Here is a 23,651-nt window from a genome sequence, read left to right as displayed (position 1 = left end):
AGGTGAACAGAACGTCGGGTGAAGACAGACAGACAAGATGAACAGAACTTCGGGTGATGACATACAGCCAAGTTATATTAACCAAACAATTGATGTGTGCGCGAAGCGCGAGCTGAAAATTACCAGAAAGCTTGATTTCTAGTGGAAAGGTGACACAAATATTTCGATGATAGTTGGATTAAATACTGAATGGAAGAAATGTCGTTTTGACGTTGTAAAAAAAACACCATAAAGATGACAACTCTGTCATGAATCGCTAAAATTTACCCCCCTTTTTTAAAGAAAGTATATCAATTTATTATTGTTGCTAGTTGCTACTACTATTGTTATCAATAATAATGACAGTATAAAGATATGACATAGTAGCTGAATCCCTTTATAAAAAATCCCTTAAAAAGAATTGACTTGCTCAAAGGTATTGAGTATACCGTTTTGCGTTGTATTTCATTGTCTTAGCATTAATATTGTATTCTAGTTTTATTACTGAATAGCCTCTACGCAAATTTCAAAGCAAACGTAAATTTAGAAAGCATATATAAAAGTATTCGTGAATATATAGGCAAATTGTTGTTAAATGAGTTAATTTAATGTACATATTGTATGTACGGTATATAAAAGTATATAGCATATATTGTTTATTAGTAAAATAGGTCGGCCTATTGTATAAGGATTTTCCCCTTTTGGCTGCTACCCCTCAGTACAACTCTGAATCATAATGCAATTTCATAATTGTACACCGATTTGTAATACGTGTATTTAACTTTGTATCATAATTGTTTATATGTATGATTTTACTGAGAGAATAAAACAAGTTGAATTTGAATAACTTCAATAATAACAATTTGGCAAGGAAAAACGATTGTGAAAAGATGAGATGATTATGAATGTCATAACTTGTAAATAAGCTCCGTCAAAAAGCATCTACTATTGTCAGTCATGTATTCTAAAGCAAGGTTTCCACTTTGGCGAGTTGGAGTTGCGAGTCATACGCGAGCTCTAACTCGCCTTAGCTCGCACAAGCTCGCGTGAAATTAACATTTTTTCCTGGAATTTGCTTCAGTGACAAAAGACTCAACATCGAGTTCACTACGCTCGCTGTACGAGTGAACCGAGCGCGAAACGAGTCAGGTCGAGCTTAGTATGAGTTGCGGTGACCTTTATACGACTTAAAGCGAGCTATGAACGAGTTATAAAGATTTTGTTACGAGTGATAAGAGTTTCATACGACCAAGGGGCGGGATATGCACATTTTTGGCACTCAAAGATGGATGCCGGCGGCGGCGGCGTCAACACCAAATCTTAACCGAAGGTTAAGTTTTTGAAATGGCATCATAACTTAGAAAGTATATAGACCTAGTTCATGAAACTTGACCATAAGGTTTATCAAGCATTACTAAACATCCTTCCTGAGTTTCAGGTCACAAGATTAAGGTCAGAGGTCATTTATGGTCAATGAACTTAGACCATGTTTAGGGAATCAACATCAAAATCTTAACCTACGGTTAAGTTTTTGAAATGTCATCATAACTTAGAAAATATATGAACCTAGTTCATGAAACGTGGACATAAGGTTATTACAGTATATAAACATCCTGCTTGAGTTTCAAGTCACATGACTAAGGTCAAAGGTCAATTAGGGTCAATGGACTGGCCAATTGGGGTATTTGTTAAATTAACATTATAACTTTGAAAGTTTATGAATCTGATTCATGAAACTTGAACATAATAGTAATCAGGTATCACTAAACATCCTGTGCGAATTTCAGGTCACATGTCCAAGGTCAAAGGTCAATGAACTTTAGTGATGTTCGGGTGATCGGTTGAATTACCATCATAACTTTGAAAGTTTATAGATCTGATTCATTAAACTTGGATATAAGAGTAATCAAGTATTACTGAACATCCTTTGTGAGTTTCAGGTCACATGACGAAGGTCAAAGGTCATTTAAGGTCAATGAACTTTGGTCATGTTGGGGGTATTTGTTGAATTACCATCATAACTTTGAAAGCTTATGGATATGATTCATCAACTTGGATATTAGAGTAGTCAAGTATCACCGAAAAACTCATGCCAGTTTCAGGTCACATGACCAAAGTCAAAGGTCATTTAAGGTTATTGAACTTTGGCCATTTTGGAGATTAATACTATATTGCTGTCATAACTTTCAAAGTTTAGATACAGTTTATAAAATGTGGATATAGGGGTAATCAAGTATCACTGACAAGTCTTAGGTCACATGATCAAGGTCAAATGTCATTAATTGTCAATGAACGTAGTATTGTATCATTGTATGAATGGTGTTTTTGTGAATAATTATTTTATAGAAGTTTTCAAAGTCAGCACTGCTACTATATTGGATAGCGTGATGCAGGTGAGACTGCCAGAGGCGCTCCACTTGGACCTTGTCTAGTTTGATGTCTTGTTCTTTTACCTTGGCTCTGCTCGTCATTGACCTCCTCTTCCGTTTCGATTGTCTCTTCCTGCACTTCTTGTACCCTTGTTTGAATGTCATCTTCTTTCGCTGTTTCCCTATCTGAATGGCCACAACTCTTGGATCTTTTGGATCGAGGCATATTTCTCTCCTTATTTGTTGAAAGTTGTAATAATGCAGTGGCAGCAGCCTTTTTGAATGTACGTGTACATTGCGTGGGTCAGTTAAAATGTGCTCTCACTTTAAAATAAACTCCTCAAAAGAGTTTGGAAATCCGACTTTAATCAAAACTCCCTCCTCGGTTTAAGTAAATATCAATTGTTATTAATATCAATGAATAGATCATTCGATTTTCTTTAAAATGATACCCTACATGATATGAATATGGTTCACATGGAGGTGCAGTGCCTTGAAATGTGGAGCAAGGTCAAAATTCAAAATTAAGTTGCAAAGTGACACAATATTGAAAGTCACTGTTCCTTTTTCCGTGGTGATGAGTGAGTTTTTTAAGCGGTTTCTTTTGAGTTTGATCGGTAATCCCGCCTCGGTTTTAGTAAATATCAATGTTAAATTAATATCAATAAATAGATCATTTAATTTTCTTTAAAATGATACTTTCCATGATATGATTTTGGCTCACATGGAGGTGCAGTGCCTTGAAATGTGGGGCAAGGTCAAAATTCAAAATTTGCAAAATGACACAATATTGAATGTCACTGTTCTTTTCTTCCATGATGATGAGTGAGATTCTCAGCAATTGTTTTCATGCACCTTAACATCAACATTCAAATGGAATCAAACACACCTCTGCACAAGCAAACACACAACAAACAAACATAAACCACAACAAAACATTATGAAATGAAAAAGCAGGGGTTTGATTTCAATTGATTTTCATCTTTATTGACACAGACAAAAGAATCATGTTCTGTATTGACCCTTCATGATTATTTCTGCTCGTTTTGCAGCTTTTTACTTCAGACCTCATCCAACACTTTTCAATTTTGCTCTTTTTTTGATGACATGATCATAACAAGCATGGAATCATTTTAAAGAGAATCAAATGATCTTTTGAAAGATATCAAATATGCATTGTGTAAATTTTGGAGTTGGGAGAAATTAATGGCCAAACTCAGATTTCCAAACTTTTTTGCTCGTTTTGCAGCTTTTCAATTCAGACTTCATCCAACACTTTTGAATCCTGCTCTTTTCGTGATGGCATGATCATAACAAGCATGGTATCATTGTAAAGATAATTGAATGACCTTTTAAATGATGTCAAATATGCAATGTGTAAATTTTGGAGTTGGGAGAAATTAATGGCCAAACTCAGATTTCCAAACTTTTTTTGAGGGGTTTATATGTGGGGAAAATATAGATCACTGGACATTTATCATTCAGCTGGCATGCCTCTGAGCACTTGCAACGCACTCGGAATAAACTCATACGAAACTCGCTGTAACTCGGGGTGCTCGATCTAAAGTCGCGCTAATCTCGTGGGCACCTCCAGTTGACTCGTAAAACGATCGCAATGCTCGTATCTCGCTCTTGAAAACTCGGAACGCACTCGCGTATACTCAGATGTGGCGAGTTATTCCGAGTTATTGTGAGTTTATCTCGAGCTTCTTACGAGTTATTGCGAGTACTGCGAGTATATAACGAGTTTAGGTGAGTTCAGCACGAGTTACAGTGAGTTAGCAAAATTTTTGAACATGTTCAAAAATTTTGAAACTGCTCACGATTTCAAGGAGAGTTGTCCCGAGCTTGAACAAGCTCCGCCGAGCCATGCCGAGTTGTCGCGAGTTATCCAGAGTTTCATGGTGAGCTTTATGCGAGTTATCGCGAGTGCCTCATTTTGGCAACTCGCTATAACTCGCGATGTTAACTCGCCAAAGTGGAAACCTTGCTTAAAGCAAGGTTTCCACTTTGGCGAGTTAACATCACGAGTTATGGCGAGTTATAGCGAGTTGCCAAAATGAGGCACTCGCGATAACTCGCATAAAGCTCACCATGAAACTCGGGATAACTCGCGACAACTCGGCATGGCTCGGCGGAGCTCGTTCAAGCTCGGGACAACTCTCCATGAAATCGTGAGCAGTTTCTAAATTTTGAACATGTTCAAAAAATTTGCTAACTCGCTGTAACTCGTGCTGAACTCACCTAAACTCGTTATATACTCGCAGTACTCGCAATAACTCGTAAGAAGCTCGAGATAAACTCACAATAACTCGTAATAACTCGCCACATCTGAGTATACGCGAGTGCATTCCGAGTTTTCAAGAGCGAGATACGAGCATTGCGATCGTTTTACGAATCAACTGGAGGTGCCCACGAGATTAGCGCGACTTTAGATCGAGCACCCCGAGTTACAGCGAGTTTCGTATGAGTTTATTCCGAGTGCGTTGCAATAGCTCAGAGGCATGCCAGCTGAATGATAAATGTCCAGTGATCTATATTTTCCCCACATATAAACCCCTCAAAAAAGTTTGGAAATCTGAATTTGACCATTAATTTTCCCCAACTCCAAAATTTACACATTGCATATTTGACATCATTTAAAAGGTCATTCAATTTTCTTTACAATGGTACCATGCTTGTTATGATCATGCCATCACGATAAGAGCAGGATTCAAAAGTGTTGGATAAAGTCTGAATTGAAAAGTTGCAAAACGAGCAAAAAAGTTTGGAAATCTGAGTTTGGCCATTAATTTATCCCGACTCCAAATTTTACACAATGCATATTTGATATCTTTCAAAAGATCATTTGATTCTCTTTAAAATGATCCCATGCTTGTTATGATCATGCCATAAAAAAAGAGCAAAATTAATAAGTGTTGGATGAGGTCTGAAGTAAAAAGCTGCAAAACGAGCAGAAGTAATCATGAAGGGTCAATACAGAACATGATTTTTTTGTCTGTGTCAATAAAGATGAAAATCCATTCAAATCAAACCCCTGCTTTTTCATTTCATAATGTTTTGTTGTGGTTTATGTTTGATTGCTGTGTGTTTGCTTGTGCAGAGGTGTGTTTGATTCCATTTAAATGTTGATGTTAAAGTGCATGAAAACAATTGCTGATAATCTCACTCATCATCATGAAAGAAAAGAACAGTGACTTTCAATATTGTGTCATTTTGCAAATTTTGAATTTTGACCGTGCCCCGCATTTCAAGGCACTGCACCTCCATGTGAGCAAAAATCATACCATGGAAAGTATCTTTTAAAAGAAAATTAAATGATCTATTCATTGATATTAATTCAACATTGATATTTACTAAAACCGAGGCGGGATTACCGATCGAACTCAAAAGAAACCGCTTAAAATACTCACTCATCACCACGGAAAAAGGAACAGTGACTTTCAATATTGTGTCTCTTTGCAACTTAATATTGAATTTTGACCTTGCCCTACATTTCAAGGCACTGCACCTCCATGTGAACCATAATCATATCATGTAGGGTATCATTTTAAAGACACTTAAATGATCTATTCATTGATATTAATAACAATTGATATTTACTAAAACTGAGGAGGGAGTTTTGATTAAAGTCGAATTTCCAAACTTTTTTTGAGGAGTTTATTTTAAAGTGAGCGCACATTTTAACTGACCGACGCAGTCATCGTACTTTAAAAAAGGCTGTTCCAACTGCATTATTACAACTTTCAACAAATAAGGAGAGAAATATGCCTCGATCCAAAAGATCCAAGAGTTGTGGCCATTCAGATAGGAAACAGCGAAAGAAGATGACATTCAAACAAGGGTAGAAGAAGTGCAGGAAGGGACAATTGAAACGGAAGAGGAGGTCAATGACGAGCAGAGCCAAGGTAAAAGAACAAGACACCAAATTATAGACAATTAAGGTCCAAGTGGAGCGCCTCTGGCAGTCTCACCTGCATCACGCTACCCAATATAGAAGTAGTGCTGACTCTGAAAACTATTATAAAATAATTATTCACAAAAACACCATTCATACATTGATACAATACTACGTTCATTGACAATAAATGACATTTGACCTTTATCATGTGACCTAAGACTTGTGAGTGATACTAGATTACCCCTATATCCACATTTTATAAACTGTATCTAAACTTTGAAAGTTATGACAGCACTATAGTATTAATCTCCAAAATGATCAAAGTTCAATAACCTTAAATGACCTTTGACATTGGTCATGTGACCTGAAACTGGCATGAAATGTTCGGTGATACTTGACTACTCTAATATCCAAGTTGATGAATCATATCCATAAGCTTTCAAAGTTATGATGGTAATTCAACAAATACCCCCAACATGGCCAAAGTTTATTGACCTTAAATGACCTTTGACCTTCGTCATGTGACCTGAAACTCGCACAGGATGTTCAGGAATACTTGATTACTCTTATGTCCAAGATTCATGAATCAGATCTATAAACTTTTAAAGTTATGATGGTAATTCAACAGATCACCCGAACATCACTAAAGTTCATTGACCTTTGACCTTGGACATGTGACCTGATATCTGCACAGGATGTTTAGTGATACCTGATTACTCTTATGTTCAAGTTTCATGAATCAGATTCATAAACTTTCAAAGTTATGTTAATTTAACAAATACCCCAATTGGCCAAAGTCCATGCATTGACCCTAATTGACTTGTGACTTGAAACTCAAGCAGGATGTTTATATACTTTAATAACCTTATGTCCACGTTTCATGAAAAAGGTTCATATATTTTCTAAGTTATGATGACATTTCAAAAACTTAACCGTAGGTTAAGATTTTGATGTTGATTCCCTAAACATGGTCTACGTTCATTGACCATAAATGATCTCTGACCTTGGTCTTGTGACCTGAAACTCGAGAAGGATCTTTTATAATGCTTGATAAACCTTATGGTCAAGTTTCATGAACTAGGTCCATATACTTTCTAAGTTATGATGCCATTTTAAAAACTTAACCTTCGGTTAAGATTTGGTGTTGACGCCGCTTCCGCCGGCATCCATCTTTGAGTGCCAAAAATGTGCATTTCCCGCCCCTTGGTCGTATGAAACTCTTATCACTCGTAACAAAATCTTTATAACTCGTTCATAGCTCGCTTTAAGTCGTATAAAGGTCACCGCAACTCATACTAAGCTCGGTCTGACTCGTTTCGCGCTCGGTTCACTCGTACAACGAGCGTAGTGAACTCGATGTTGAGTCGTTTGTCACTCAAGCAAATTCCAGGGGAAAATGTAAATTTCACGCGAGCTTGTGCGAGCTAAGGCGAGTTAGAGCTCGCGCAGCTCGCGTATGACTCGCAACTCCAACTCGCCAAAGTGGAAACCTTGCTTAAGACATTCTCATCGGGGGAGGGGGGGGGGGGGTTTAATACAGCTTTGAATAATATTATTCCGGTAGTTAACCCCCATGTTATTACCGTTTTTGTTGTTTTGGGAGTTTTATACATTGAGAGTCCTTACAGGTTTGAGAATTGCACTATTTAAAAGTTATATAAATTATTATATTAATAATTGCAAGATGTAAACAGATCTGAGTTCGCAGGATATCAACTACATCATCTGCAGATATACACTTTGTTGGTTATAAAAATGCGTTCACAAGTTAACGGTAGATGCACATGTAATAATTATGTTTCGGGCAACCAGTAACTATTTGACATTATCCCGCCTATTCCACTTGATTTGTTTATTCTTTTCCATTAAAAACATCAAAATATGTACATTCACGAAATACACATGTATATACAAGAAAAATAAGCATTATTGATCATAAAATATGTGTAAAAGAAACATCTGTATAGAAAGCTTTTTAGTCCAAAAGGTGAATTAAATACAGATAATAGAGTGTAATGATAATATATAAATGGCGCATGTATTTGAATTCAACGTCTTGCCCCCTCCCCTGTCCCCTCGTTCTAACCCCACCCCCATCTCTCAATCTGGTGGAATTTTACATAGATTCCATCATTGTAAATATTGAATGGTTTTAGGTACAAGATGGAAATTAATTAATATGATAACAAATAAACTATAAGATTTTTATTCAAGAATTCAAGTATTCAAGAAGACGTTCCCCGTAATCATGGTAATAGAAATTGGCAATGAGTTCCATACTGTGGGCCTGTATATCTGACTGATTTTTGCATATACTGTTTATTTATATGGGTTAGATATGATTTTTTTTTACTATTTCGAGTGTTATATTTGTGAATGGTATGATTGATTTCAAACACATAGGCAAGAGGTGGCAAAACGGTTCCTTTCCCTTGGCGATAGTACAAAATGCCCTTAAACGAAATTCCACTCAGTCAATATAAAGTATCAGATATCAGTATAGGCCTATATTCCCAATTTTAAACGGCCTTTATTTTGCATGCCACGCTTTAATGGTGAAACTATCTGCAGAAGTCCGTGTCATCCTCGTGTTTCAACAATCAATTTATTTTGCAATTAATTATTTTCGTTCTACTGAACACTCGAAATATAATGGCCGACTCATGCGTGAATTAATTAGGGATGATGGACAAACAATAACGTTATACAGTCAGAAAATGAAATTGTAATAACATTGACCGGTATCAATATTGGTATCTGGATTTTTGAGCCTATTTTATATAAATTTCTAATTATCATAATCATCATCACCACCACCATCATCATCATCATCATCACCATTATTATCATTATCACTACTACTATCATCAGCATCATCATCATCACTTTCACCATCTTCATCACCATAATCATCACTACTACCACCACCACCATCATCATCATAACCATCATCGTCATCATCGTCGTAATCGTCTTCAACGGCCCGCCGCCATCCTTTACTTTATCAACGCTTTTGATTTATGAAATATATATATTTTTTTATTATTACCATCATCAGCATTACCATTACCATCATCATCCTCGTGGTCGTCACCGTCGTCATCTTTTATTTTACCAACACTTTTGATTTATGAAATATCATCATCATCATCATCATCAGCATCATCTTCATCATCATCATCATCATCATCATTATCGTTATTATCATTATCATAATTATTAGTATTTATTGTTGTTGTTATTATTATAATAATAATTTTTATTGGTATCTATTACGCTTTTCGAAAAATGAATTAAATTGTGTACATAATTTTATGGGATTTAATGCCTTATTACAAGATACATGTATTGTGGAGATAATGGTGAAGGAATTTGAAGCTCATGTATTCAAGTTTTGGTACTGATGTATTTTCTGGTGACGCGAGAATCGACAACAATTTTGATAAGCCACCCCCCCAAAAAATAAAATAGAATAAGAAGAAGAAAGAAATTGAAAAACAAGTATTTTAGCAATAATCATGAGCATGTTTTGAAAATATTCGATTGTTGACGACTCGGACACTTAGATGATGAAGACTGGAATTATTATAAAAAAAAACATGACAAAAATCAAAGAAGATACGGAATGAGAGGAAAAGAAAGAAAATCGAAAACATATCTTTAAAAAGGGAAACAAATTCTTAAAGAATCCTTTGAAAAAAATTGAAGGAGTTATCTAATTACGCGCTGAATTGGCTGAATTTAGCATAAGCTACAACCGGAAATGGAAGAATAACAAACTAAAAAATAACTTAATAACGGCAAATTCATCCCTGGTATCATTTTTTTGTGAAACTCAATTCCATAAATATAATATCCACCTGCTTCCGCGAATATTTCTAACATTTTTATCAATTGCGACTTCTGCTGTTTGCGCCCAATGACTCCATGTTGATAAATAAGTTTTTCATGGAAAGTAATTCAATACATGATATGATTGAGAGTCAAACAATGACATTGTTGGTAACAGAGATTAGAACAGCAGAGATCACAACAGGATGCCTACAATGTTCTTATTTTTCGGATTAAAAGGCAGGTCAATGGTCATGATCACACGCCTCATGCTATAAATCAACTCCGTACACGCAAGGGTATAATTTCACTCTCTTTCCGAAAAAAATAAAAATATTGCGCTGAATGTAAAAAGTATGGATGGATAGTCGAGGTGGTTGAATCATGGACCTATAGGTCCATGGTTGAATTCATCAAGGGGCACCGAGAGATGAAAATAGGGCAGGAGAGTGGGGTGGGGTGAGGTGAGGCTCATCCCCTCATCATCGATATCTGGTTTCTCGTTTAAATGGCAATCTCCTATTCCGATCGCCACACTGATCCCTGGAGAAAGTGAAGGATTTTACACAACCACTATGAGCATCTTATGTTATCAGGATATGGAGAAAATAGTAACGGCAACAAAGTGGTGGTAGGTGTATAGTAGGTACAAGTAATAGTAGTAGCAGCATGCAGCACACCACCACCACCACCAATAACAACAACAACAACATTAGTACAAAGTAGTAGTAGTAGTAGTGGTGCATGGTAGTGGTAGTAGTGGTGGTAGTGGTGCATGGTAATGGTAGTAGTCGTAGTAGTTGTAGTAGTAGTAGTAGTATAGTAGTAGTAGTGGTGGTAGTGGTAGTAGTCGTAGTAGTTGTAGTAGTAGTAGTAGTAGTAGTAGTAGTGGTGGTAGTGGTGGTAGTGGTAGTAGTAGTATAGTAGTAGTAGTAGTATAGTAGTAGTAGTAGTAGTAGTAGTAGTAGTAGTAGTATATGGGGAGGGAAAGGGGATGAGGCTATTTAATTAATTATTCCATTGCTTATATATTTTATTTCTTCTATTAGCGGGCAATACTGTTCGATCGCGCCTATATACGAAGATGTTAATGGATTACCAGGCGCTGATGTCACCCAACCAAGATACGGTGGCTGTTACCATCAATGTCGCGTTATCTATACATCAAATTGGGCAAGTGGTAAGAATAGATCCTGATTATTGTTTATTATTGATTATTATTTAAAAAAACCCAAAACGCATCCTTCAATTTTCAGGCCAACCTCAAGTACGTAAGCAAGAGCGCTCTTCACTGACTTGAGGGTAAATTTAAAACCTGTCAGAGCAGGGGAATACAAACTGTCACAAAATTTTATCTGACCACCCCCTCTTAAAAAAAAAAATCACCAACAAAATCAGGAAGGGCCAATTTTTTATTAACGGGTAGCATGAAGCAAATTTTGGTCGGGGATTGTTCGAAATGTCCTTATAGAATTCTGCTACTTTGGGGCTTTCAAAACTATTAAAGGGCGATAATAAAACGTCGAAGTATTCCATGGATCAAACTTGTTGTTAAAAACATATTTTTCGAAGATTGTAGAATAATTCGGTTTAAATCTACATGTTAATCATGACCCGGTAAATGTTTTCTTTCCTTCATTTTGATTGGTTATAAGACGCACATGTTGTCAGACTCTAAAGGGATGGTCCAGCTAGGCTGGAGATATCTATATCTCAATAAATAGAGTAAAATTCACAAAGCAAAATGTTGAAAATTTTATCAAAATCGGATAACAAATAACAAAGTGATTGAATTTTAAAGATTTGCATTATTCATGTGAAACAGTGCTAGGCATGTCTTTATGAATATTCATTAGGTGGGTTGGTGATGTCATATCCCACTTGTTCTTTTGTATTTTATTATATGAAATTAGGTTTATTCATTTTTTTTCTACCGAGAACTGAAACAATTGGATTGACAACTGATTAAGTGCATTAGTTATTTATGCTGCAACTTATTTCATCATAATGGAGACACACCATTTACACATGTGAGAAAAAATGAAAAATTTGTGATTCCATGTAATAACATAAGTAAAAGGAAAGTGGGGATGTGACATCATCAGCTCACCTAATGAATATTCATGACGATGTGCATATAACTGTTTTCACAAAATATTGATAAACTTTAAAATTCAATGTCTTTGTTGTTTGTTTTCCGATTCTGATGAAATTTTCAGCATTTTGCTCTGTGAATTTTACTCTACAGTGCGTATAAAAAAAAAGTTTACACTTTGAAAAAGCCCTGGGAATTTAAAAAAATACAACATGTGGGTAATTTTTTCACATATAATCTTGGGTTTGGGTCTCATCTATCCAATGAAAGTAAAAGTTTTGACAGAATGTTACACTTGAGTGAGCACTGTCCATTTTCGTAAAGCTCGAAGAAATCTGTTTGCGCAGAAATGCTTGTTTTCACGCTGTGTCAAGAGGAAAGGGCGAAATCAAACTTACCCTGCGAAACATTTCTCATACATTTTTCCTTGTACTTTTAGTCAATTGAAATGAAACGGATACATTCAAGCATTTTGTAACAATTTTGTAACACTTAGTAAGCACAACCTTTATCCTTTTTGTGTCAGCTGGATCTGAGGAAATAACTGAATCTGAACAAAAGTCTATATCAGACATCTCCAGCATCTTTTTTTACTAAGTTTTTATCATTTAAAGTGGGTTTACATTTCATTTTACATTTAATAGTTGTTTCTTCACACTTTTCCCAAGCTTGACAATGATTATCAAAATGAAAATCAATCCTAAACCATTTCAGGTAAATCACAGCTCAGTGTAAAGCAAATAACGTCACAATGGCCTCGGTGTGTGGGGAGTGGGGTGGGGTTCAATGCGCATTTTGAAGTGTTTTGGGCAAGGAAACAAATTAAAAAAGGTAAAAGATATCTTCAAATCAATTTTACTAGCTAATTTCCACGTGTTCTTCATGATTAAGGTCTACTTTTATTCGCATAACTATTTCAAAGTTCTGCGCAAATCATTTTTCACTCACTTTTCAAAAGTAAGTGGTGCTCACTCAAGCGGAAATATTTTTCGTCAGTTTTATCATCATTTGCTTGAATGGATCTGTACCAATGTTAAAAAGTGGAAAAATCTTCAGGATATTACAAATGTGTAATTTTATAAGATTTTTTCTAAGTGTAAACTTTTTTTTTGAAACGCACTGTATTTATTTAGATTTTTTTTTTCAGCCCAGACCATCCCTTTAACTTCGGTGACTGTCGGGAAATGACAAGGTGTTCGCGATAACAACTTTCATGAAAAGGTCCTCGGGAGTTTGCAACACAAAGGTGCATTGTCAGATTCTAGAAGTTAGCATAATTTATGTACCTAAATATCAACACCACCCCCTCCCCCCTGTAATGCATGTCCCCAACAGCACACTTAAAGGTCAAGTCCACCCCAGAAAAATGTTGATTTGAATCAATAGAGAAAAATCAAACAAGCATAATGCTGAAAATTTCATTGAAATCGGATTTAAAATAAGAAAGTTATGACATTTTAAAGTTTCGCTTATTTTTCACAAAACAGTTATGCACAACTCGGTGACTTGTAAATGAGAGAGTCGATGATGTCCATCACTCACTACTTCTTTTGTTTTTTATTGTTTGAAATATACAATATTCAATTTTTACCAATTTGACATTAAGGACCAACTTAACTCAACCATAAGATGTTATAACAATTCAGGGAGGAATCAAACTTTGTCTCACAGAATAATGAGGAGAAAATTAGAATAATTAATATTTCATACAATAAAATACAAAAGAAATAGTGAGTGAGTGATGTCATCAGTCCCCTCATTTGCATACCGACCAGGATGTGCATATAACTGTTTTGTGAAATTAAGCGAAACTTAAAAATGTCATAACTTTCTTATTTTACATCTGATTTTGATGAAATTTTCGGTGTTATGCTTGTTGGATTTTTCTCTTATTATTCAAATCAACTTTTTGCTAAGGTGGACTTGTCCTTTAACTTACATTCCTTTCTTTTCTATTTCCCCAATAGAATGAAGCGGATGGCACCGTAAAAGTATGCTTTGGACTTTATCAGGTAATATTGTTTTGTTAGAAACAAAGGAGGTCGTTTTTATAAAATGGGAAATCCACCCTGACACCCAGTTAGTGACAATAAAAACGTAGAAATAAGAAAAATATATTAATAAAGGTTTAGCGGCATTCTATCAAAGAATAACAAAGTTATGGATATTTTATGATTGTATAAGTTCTTGACGTCACGTCCGAGCAGTTTCGCAACATGTTAATTTCTCTGAGAATTATTTTATACACATTTTATAGAGAAATACAAATTAGTCATCATCAAACATTCCCGAATTAATGGCAAGTTGTGGAAATCAGGACATGGGCCTACGGGGACAGATGTTCGCATATGACGTCACAAAATGAAAATGATAAACATTCATTTTTGTTATTTCGCAAAACCTTCATGAAATTTATCTTTTATTTCCCCATTTCCCATCATTTAATGATCTTCCAGACAATGATGGTAGATTATGTTCTAGTGAGATCCACACAGCAGCTTGTAAATCAATCACGGGTATACACGAAGGAACCTCCCCTTTCATTTGCCATGGACAAAGCGCCCACTGCATCGTTTTTGTTAGTGAATAAAATTGAAGTATATGTGTTTTATTTTTCAGCAGTAAACGATTAATGTTGCTCGGAAATATATTCAAAATAGATCTACATATTGGTCCATAATTATAATGGGTGGTGAGGTGGCTACGATACAAGCATAAAATTCGAATAATTATTTTGGAATACTTTTTAGCAACTTTAAAATGCCCTTAACTTAGGCCTATATTTTTTCAATTGGAAATATGTATTTCTACCAAATGATTATTGAAGTAGAATTCCCCGAATAAGGTCATGGAAAGACAATTAATAATCAATGCTCATCATTAGCAATTGTCATTCTTAAAGGACAAGTCCAACCCAACAAAATGTTGATTTGAATAAAAAGAGAAAAATCCAAACAAGCATAACTCTGAAAATTTCATCAAAATCGGATGTAAAATAAGAAAGTTATGATATTTTAAAGTTTCGCTTAATTTCACAAAACAGTTATATTCACATCCTGGTTGATATGCAAATGAGGAGACTGATGACGTCATCCAATCACTATTTCTTTTGTATTTTATTACATGAAATATTAAATATTCTAATTTTCTCCTCATTGTCAAGTAAAACAGCGATTAGTTCCTGAACATGTGGAATTAGCATTGTTTAATATTATATGCTTCAGTCAAGTTGGTCCTATTTGTCAAATCTGTAAAAAATGAAATATTGTATATATAATTCAAACAATAAAAAACAAAATAAATAGTGAGTGAGGGACATCATCGTCTGTCTCATTTGCATGTCACTGAGTTGTGCATATCACTGTTTTGTGAAAAATAAGCGAAACTTTAAAATGTCATGACTTACTTATTTTACATCCGATTTTGATGAAATTTTCAGCATTATGCTAGTTTGATTTTTCTCTATTTATTCAAATCAACATTTTTCTGGGGTGGAATTGACCTTTAAATGTTAAATTTGTTGCGCTATTATTTGCGAATTGAGAGATATACAGAGTAGTGAGCCGAACGTGAAAATCGTTAAACAAGTTGCTTTCTAATTGTACATTCCCACTCTTCTCCACCCTCTTCTGATACTCTCTCCTTCCTGTACTCTCCCTATCGTCTCTTGCACATGCATCTTCATCGTACAGAGCTGGATGGACCAAACACTATCTTGGGACATGGAGGAGTATAACATCACATCTATCTACATTCCAAGACATGCTGTTTGGGAACCTGATACTACATTACACATGGGGTATGTCAAAGTAATCATCCATGTAATTTCATATTGCTCCTTGCCTCAGATGAGATCACTACAATTAGACACTTGCAATATCAAAAAATAGTTTTCATACATCTTTCAAAACATGAAGATGAAATAAGATGATTGCAAAAATGAATACACAATGTGCTCTGAGATTTAATGGAATGGAGTTTCTATCAATGAAACTGCTAAGTACACCAAAAATTGAGCCTATTCCGATAACAAATATTTACATTGGAAAAGTACACAGGTTGACAAAGAGAAGAAAGATATTTTGAGAAGACTTGTTAAAATCTTTTTAATGGGCAGAAAAATGCAACCCTCATCACAATTTTGGCTTCCTATTAAACACAGTATATTCCACTTGGACATGGTGACATATTGTTTAATTTCCTAATATGAAGTTGAAAAAGCTTAAGGCTCTAAGCTTTCAGGATCTGTGGGTGTTACTAACAAGTTTTGTAGAAATATATCAAAACTGCTTTAAAAATTATTTATGTAAATTCATAATCAGAAGAATAGTTGTCACTCTCAGTTCACCTAATACATGTTTGGTTTCATCCAATATAACATCAACATCAACGACTACAACATAGGCATATCAGTAGTTGATTAAGTTGTTACTTCAACAGCCTACATCCTTCAATTTTCTAATTACGCTAGTTTGTCTAATACTCAGAAAATGACAAGTAGCCCATGGATATTAGACTAAGCGTTGCAAGAAACTTGCGATCAATAGCAAGTCTATTTTCGTTCCCGAAATCAAGCATATGCCGTGCAATTAATTGCAAATTTGCGATTGATTGCTAATCTACTCCATGAAACAAGAAGTTTAATCTGATTTGCTATAACTAAAGTTGATCCATCAATTGTAAAATTGCAACAGAATATTTGCAAATTGATCGCAAATACTTTCTTGCCACACCCCCTAAGTGTTAATTGGACCAAATAGCAATTAGACCAACAGGTGGTAAACCATATTAAAGATCTATAAATATAGTTATATGAAGTATTGTTAACAACATATTACCATTATTTTTTTTGGTTCATTTCTTCTAAATCAATTTAGAAGTTTTAGTATGTAGCCTTAAGAGTTTAGATATCTCACTTCAAATTCTTAAAATACACACACATGTAAAACATAGTTAGATCTGACTAGTCTATCCTCAGTTTTAACAGCAAAATAGGCTGAAACATTCTAAAGCATCAGAGAAGGAGCTTATTTCTATTGCTTCCTATTCAATTGTTCATTCAAGAAGCAAATTAAAAAGTTTGGAAGACATTCCAATCAGAGTATTTTCTTCAAACTTTATGTCCAACAGGTAAATAGACAAGTACCCTGAGTGGATATATAAGAACAAGTTTTGATTAGACCGAATGGTAATTAGACCAGAATGATATGTACAACCAATGCATCTACTGTACACATACATGTACATAAATAGGATGTTCTTGTACAATGATTTTATAATTCAGTTTGGTTTTATCATAATAGGGTCATCTAAATTCAGTCTGTCTTCTTATCCTGCCTTCTCAGAGACCCCAGTATTCACAAGATTCACGAAAAAAGATAATATTTAACTTAAAACATGCTTTTTTCTGGTGATTTCTCATCATTGTTTTTCCTTCAGGGTAGCTACCAAGGAGACCAGCTCTAAAAATGTTCTTGTTTTTGCGAGTGGAAAGGTGGCCGACGTGAGTATCATGGAGGCCTCTCTACCATGTGTCAAAGGGAAGCCAAGTGACGAAAGCAGCAATGGTTTGGACGATGAAATGAATGGAAAGACGAGACGGAGGTGTACTTTGAAAATGGGTTGTGCAATACAGTCTCATGCCGCCATTTTGTACCACGCCACACCACCTGATGTCACAGCTCTTGAAGACATTAAGGATGAGTGGTGGCTGGATGGAGTGATTATCAAGCAGGAGGTGCAATCAAGACCAAGCCCCCATGGACCGATCTCCTTGGCAACCTTCAACTTTAACATGATCAGTAACACAGAAACGTCAAACACCCCTATTCAGTTAGTGGCACCGTCCATCATGACATCACTTGCAGCACTGGGTGTGTTCTTTCTCCCACCAATGGCAGGAGAGAGGATTCTTATGGTAGGGATGGCTTTTCTTGGACAACTCATCCTTGCAGGATTCAGCGTCCTCGTGCAGATCCAGTCCCATGAACAAACAGACTTGTACAACTTTATGCTCTTTTCAACGGTTTACATTTTTCTCATCATTGCTGCTGTTTTATTGTTGTTCTTCGTCCTTCCATTGCTGAAGAGATTCAAAACTAAAGAGGGCAATACTGAAGAGGATGGGGAGCAGTTGTTGACCATAGCTGTAAGTTGTTTAATATATTTGCTGTTCGGGATATTGAGAGCCAAAAGACTAACAATAGCATTATTTTCTAGTATCTGAAGAAAGAAATGATAACATTGGTGGCAACTCCTTGGTTATTTATAAAGCACCACATCAACTAATAGAAAGTGCTCAATATATCAATATCTTCAGTATACAATTAGTGTTTATTTATCAAATGGAAATTATATAATTGTCTTGCATATATTGTAATCATAGTGTTGTCATCATAGCTATATTCCAGGTACGAATTTTATTACTCCTGGGAAAACAGCATTTTAGCCCCTGGAAAAAATAATTTCTGGTGCATTATAATGTCTATTGACATTTTTATTGAAAAGTAGCAGAATTTATCCAGCTAAAATGAAATGTTACACATTGTCATGACTATAATGTAAAAACTCTAAACAGGAAGAGAAAGAAATGCATGTTTATGTGCCGTCTACATGATTTGATGAGATTTCCATCCCCTCTATAATCATTATTGCACATGAATTGATCTACTGCCCTGGGAAAGGAATCACAATCACCCTGGATGATGTCACTGTTCTTTCATTAAAAAAAACCCAGAAATAAGACTATACAAAGATATAAAGATACATGACTTCTAATCTTCCATTTGATTTTGAACATTTTTTTTGCTCGTTTTCATGTTCACTGTATCCAGTTTTCTTGTTACACTTCATAGCTACTCTAGCTCTCATGCTATTTTTTGGAACTCAGTTTGTATGAATAATTTTTGTTATTTCAGACAAGCATGTGCCAGGGTTGTCATTAATAATACCAATTTTTTAAATCATGCATAAATTTGTATGTTTATAAACGAAAAAAGCTTACTACTTATACCTCATTCACATTGGCTCTAAGGCGGCCGTACGCCGAGTTGATAACAGGTGTTTTAACATTTTCTTGTAATAGTTACATATAGGTGGTTTAAATAAAAATGAATAGAAAGGCTGTTCTCGACTCGCTGTACGGCCGCCGTAGAACAAATGTGACTGAGGTATTAGTAATGTCCTCGTGTACACCACCCCTCTCTCGCTCGCTTTCCTTCCTCTCTACATCTCTCTCTCTCCCTCACTGTGTCATCCCCCACTCTCGTTGGCATATGTACCGGTATTCTAATGCCCATCTGTTATAATAATTCCTTTTTTTATGCTACAGGAAAAGAAACTTGTATCAACAATACCAGATGCTGTTATGTTCATCATTTTCATCTCCTTATACATTGTCGGCTTGGCAACACTGTTCTCTTGAAAATGTGCACGTTTCCTGTTTTTGAGGACATGATACTCATACCTGGGTGTGATGCCAGTATCATTATCCAAGGCTTCAAATGATAACATCATCATGTAAAATAAGACTATATGAAGTATTTCTAATGGAGACAACTGGAGATTCTTCATTATGAGCTTACGTTAATTTGAAGAGGCTGTAGCCTTGCAATATCTTGTAAAATTGATTCCATCTCTCGAAAATTGAATGAAATTTATTCAGTATTTTAAATTCATTTTAGATCTTAGTGAATCACCCCTGGTTCATATCTTTAAGAGTTGCCATTGATTCAAATTGTTCTTTACTATGGAAAGCAAGCATTGCTATTTGTTATTCAGATTCTAGAAGGGGTATCAAACTATATCTTTTTTAACAAAATGTGAATGGGTGGATTGATTATACATCTTTACTCTTGGAAAAAGATGAATTCAAAATGTAGTCAAGTGACATCAGCATTGTGAGAGTACAGGCATATGTGCAGGGTTTTCATGACAAATGATGGCATTGCTTGATGCCTATAGTTTAGATTTACCTGAATGAATAGAACTTGATGATACAGAGTTTGCACCAGGTTTATGTTAAGGTAGTGCATGAAATCTGAAGACAAGATGATAGACACTTGTACCAAGCTACAAAATGAGGTTATTAATATGCCATGGTGAAGTCCCTTTTTTGTGCTGTAAGCTTATAAACGTCAAATGGGCCTCCGGGGTTAGTTGGAAAAAAATTGAAGGGGCTAGTTGGAACATGTTCCAACTTACCCCAAACATAATTATGAATAAAAATATTTATAGTATTTCACACTCTTCTGAACATGTATTGTATATCATGCTTGTTTTGTTTATTAGTTAGGTCTGAGTGTGCATTTAAGGTCACTACGCTGTCGCGCGAAATTTTTTTTGACTACACTACTCGCTGACTTTTTACTTTCAAGTCTTGCGCATCATTTGAGACCAAATTTGCGGTGCCTGTGTGCGCGGTTTTTGAAATTACGCAACATTTTGTACGTGCATGTCGGACCCAAAATTGCTCAAAAACGTGATTCCATGTACAAGGTCAATGCAAATTGTGTTTTTCAACCAAAAGTCATAAATGTACGATTATTTATTACTTTTGTTGGTTCAAATAGATTTATTTTATGCTATTTATGATCGCAAAAGAGTCCCGACAAAGTTCATCGGAAAAAACATAGGTTCGAAAAAACAAAGAAATACAAAAAAAAAAAAAAAAATACATAAGAAATTATATTTTTTGCAATTTTTTGTGGATATTTGTTATAAATGTGAAAATTGATACTCTCACCAAAAATTTGCATTCTACTAGCTTGATAGAGTTAAAGGCAAAAACATACAAAAAAAATTTAGGGCAAATTTCATATGCTTATTTGCATAATTAATTAATGAAAAAAATATAAACAATTAATTTTTGTCTTGTAAATTTGATGCAGAAGTACATGAAATTGCTGATAGTACACTTAATTGTATGTAAAATCAAACGCACCCAAATATGCGGAATTCTACTACACAGTCTGCTTGCGTGAGTGGCTGTATACAGTAATAGAAAAAAAAAATAATAAATAAAGCAAATAGGCTAAAACCATGTAATATTACAGTTTACACAGTTTTAGTATCATTCTTAATTGACCATGCAGTGTTCCAACTTACCCCATACCATGTTCCAACTTACCCCGTATTGGGGTCAATTGGAACGTTTGCGATGGTCTTGTTCAAGGTGGATTTTTTTCAGTAACCATAATAGAGTTAAAAATTTTATGGGGTACATTTGAAGCCCTTAGATATATGCTTCAAGCTGATATATTGATTGTTTCTCGAATAAAATCTATTTGGATTTTACAGCCATTTTTGTCAAAAATGTTCCGACTAACCCCGGTCTCCCCTATAGCCTTTACTGAAAAGTACCCACAATGGGAAAATGGTTAAATTGCAATTAGACCAGCTAGTCAGTAGATGAACTAGTTGTGGAGGTTGGTTGCAGATGAAGTTGGGTTTGACCATGTTAGATGAGCCAAACTGAAAGTAAAGTAGATGAAGCAGGGGTAGACCAATTGGCAATTTTACCAATTTAATTACATGGACCATTTGGGTCTTTGTTACTGATACCCTAATACATATTTTAAGCCAGTAATGATATATTCTTGTCTGCTGGTTCTGTAATAATGCACTACCATCTTTATAATATATACATGTATGTAAAAGAGTGGGAAATCATTCAGATCGGACATCCTGAAATGGAATTAAGGATGTTAAGAGAGGAAGAGAGGGAAAAAACAAGAAAGAGAGAGGAGGTATAGATTGAAGAGAGAGAGAGAGAGAGAGAGAGGGGGGGGGGGGAGGGAAGAAGAAAGAGGGAACTGAGAGTGGGATATTGATTCATTACTGAAATATGAAGCTGTTATGATTATAGTAGTTACCTTGATTTCATTGAACTTATCTTGAAACATAATGTATTATTTTAACATGTTAATAAATGTAAATAAAGTTTGAATATAGGTACATGTGTTAATACAACCTTCATAATATTCACCACAAATATATGGACTTAGCAAGATTACCAATTCTGAGGGAAATTTTCATCTTCGAAGATTTTATATAAGCTTTTTTATGACATTTTGAATGGTGACAAACTTTGCCCTGTTAACATTACATTTTTTACTGAAAGTTATGCAACAAAAAAAAAAGGAATTTACAGGGTTTATGGATAGTTCTGGTTTTTTTTGACTAATTTTATAAAACCTTGTGTGTGACATCATTTATAGATATACAGACTATATTCTTACATGAATTCTGTTATTTTTTATGAGTACCATTTTGTACTAACTATACAAGGAACAATCTTACAGGATGTAAAGTTTAACTCAATGAACAATAGGGAAGAAACTTCTACTATTGCACAAAAGAGATTTGTCATATTACTTTCTTTTACTGTAGATACTAAAATACAGATGAAGTCAAATTTGTATCAAGTAAATATTAAACACTGAAATGGGAATATTAAAAGTATTCTGTGTATTCAGAACTCAATTATAGCCAATTTTGAGGTCTACAGCTTCCCATTCTCTGCACGTTTTGATTTCAAATGTTCAGAGAACTATGATATTTCACATCAGCCCATAAGCAAAGCATATGATTAAATTGCTGGTTATTGACTTATCTCAATTTTATGTCTCATATGTTCAATTCATCTATTTTACTTTTTCACTTCTGACAAGGCTTTCCATACAGGTCCATGTTTGATATTGCACTTAATATGTACTCTGTTATTAATGAATCTATGGCGTATGACATTGCACCCAATTTTTGAAGAAAAATGTCCACCCTTGATGCCATTTATAGTTTAAAGCCACATGGTTCCAATAGCAACTGATTTTAATTATCAGATCATTCATTATGACAATGCTATTAACCCATAGGACCATATTCTGAACTTTGGTTCAACTTAAAGCATGGTCTAAAAATGTGGTTTAACTTTGGGTAGCAAAATGTAAATGAGCTCAGAAAACATAAGATGGAGTTTTGAAGAATTTTTTACTTTCTTTGGCTATCCATATATCTCACACAGACTTTCAGTAATACGACTTAGACTTATCAAAGTTAAACCAACATTCAGAATATGATCTAACATTGATTTGGTATATTCATAATTTGGCCCAATAATCTCCAAGTCCATAATTGACTACATTTCACATGAAATATCATGTCATCAAAATAAATGATGAAATTGCTAATCTTAGGAATTATTACTTCCATTTTGAGTAATTAATATTTAGGGCTTTAATCAAGAGGGCATATAGACAGATAGAGGCACTAGTTACCTATCTGGAAATAAAACCATGGAATATGGATTGAACAGTAATTACACAAATATAAAATTGGCTGGAGACAAAATGTGATAAGACCATATGGGATGAGGCCAAACAGACAATAAGTAAACAAGTGGGATTACATCGGTAGAATTTGAATCCATCAATCACTTTCAAAAATACAATGATAATTACAATATGGGTTAGTTTATTGC

The 23,651-nt window shown here is 34.9% G+C and overlaps 1 protein-coding gene across 1 annotated transcript; it reads left to right on the top strand.

Moving 5' to 3' along the window:
- The first annotated feature begins 11,133 nt into the window (after nucleotides 1-11,133).
- Nucleotides 11,134-21,176, top strand: LOC129264967 (acetylcholine receptor subunit alpha-type unc-63-like). The gene is made up of 5 exons (XM_054902941.2): nucleotides 11,134-11,260; nucleotides 14,143-14,187; nucleotides 15,868-15,974; nucleotides 17,615-18,323; nucleotides 19,506-21,176. The coding sequence occupies exons 1-5, from the start codon at nucleotides 11,165-11,167 to the stop codon at nucleotides 19,596-19,598; spliced, it is 1,050 nt and encodes a 349-aa protein (XP_054758916.2). The 5' UTR covers nucleotides 11,134-11,164; the 3' UTR covers nucleotides 19,599-21,176.
- Nucleotides 21,177-23,651: the final 2,475 nt, after the last annotated feature.

Source organism: Lytechinus pictus, chromosome 7 (assembly GCF_037042905.1).
Source record: "Lytechinus pictus isolate F3 Inbred chromosome 7, Lp3.0, whole genome shotgun sequence".
Lineage (NCBI taxonomy): Eukaryota > Metazoa > Echinodermata > Echinoidea > Temnopleuroida > Toxopneustidae > Lytechinus > Lytechinus pictus.
The sequence above is the reverse complement of the archived record's forward strand: the minus strand, read 5'-3'. Positions and strand labels throughout refer to the sequence as shown.

Bases quoted from the DNA above. Each gene is read 5' to 3' on its own strand.
- LOC129264967 (XM_054902941.2), top strand. From the start codon at position 11,165: ATGTTAATGGATTACCAGGCGCTGATGTCACCCAACCAAGATACGGTG. The intron at 11,261-14,142 runs GTAAGAATAGAT...TTTCCCCAATAG, and splicing joins TACATCAAATTGGGCAAGTG to AATGAAGCGGATGGCACCGT. The intron at 15,975-17,614 runs GTATGTCAAAGT...TTTTTCCTTCAG, and splicing joins GATACTACATTACACATGGG to GGTAGCTACCAAGGAGACCA.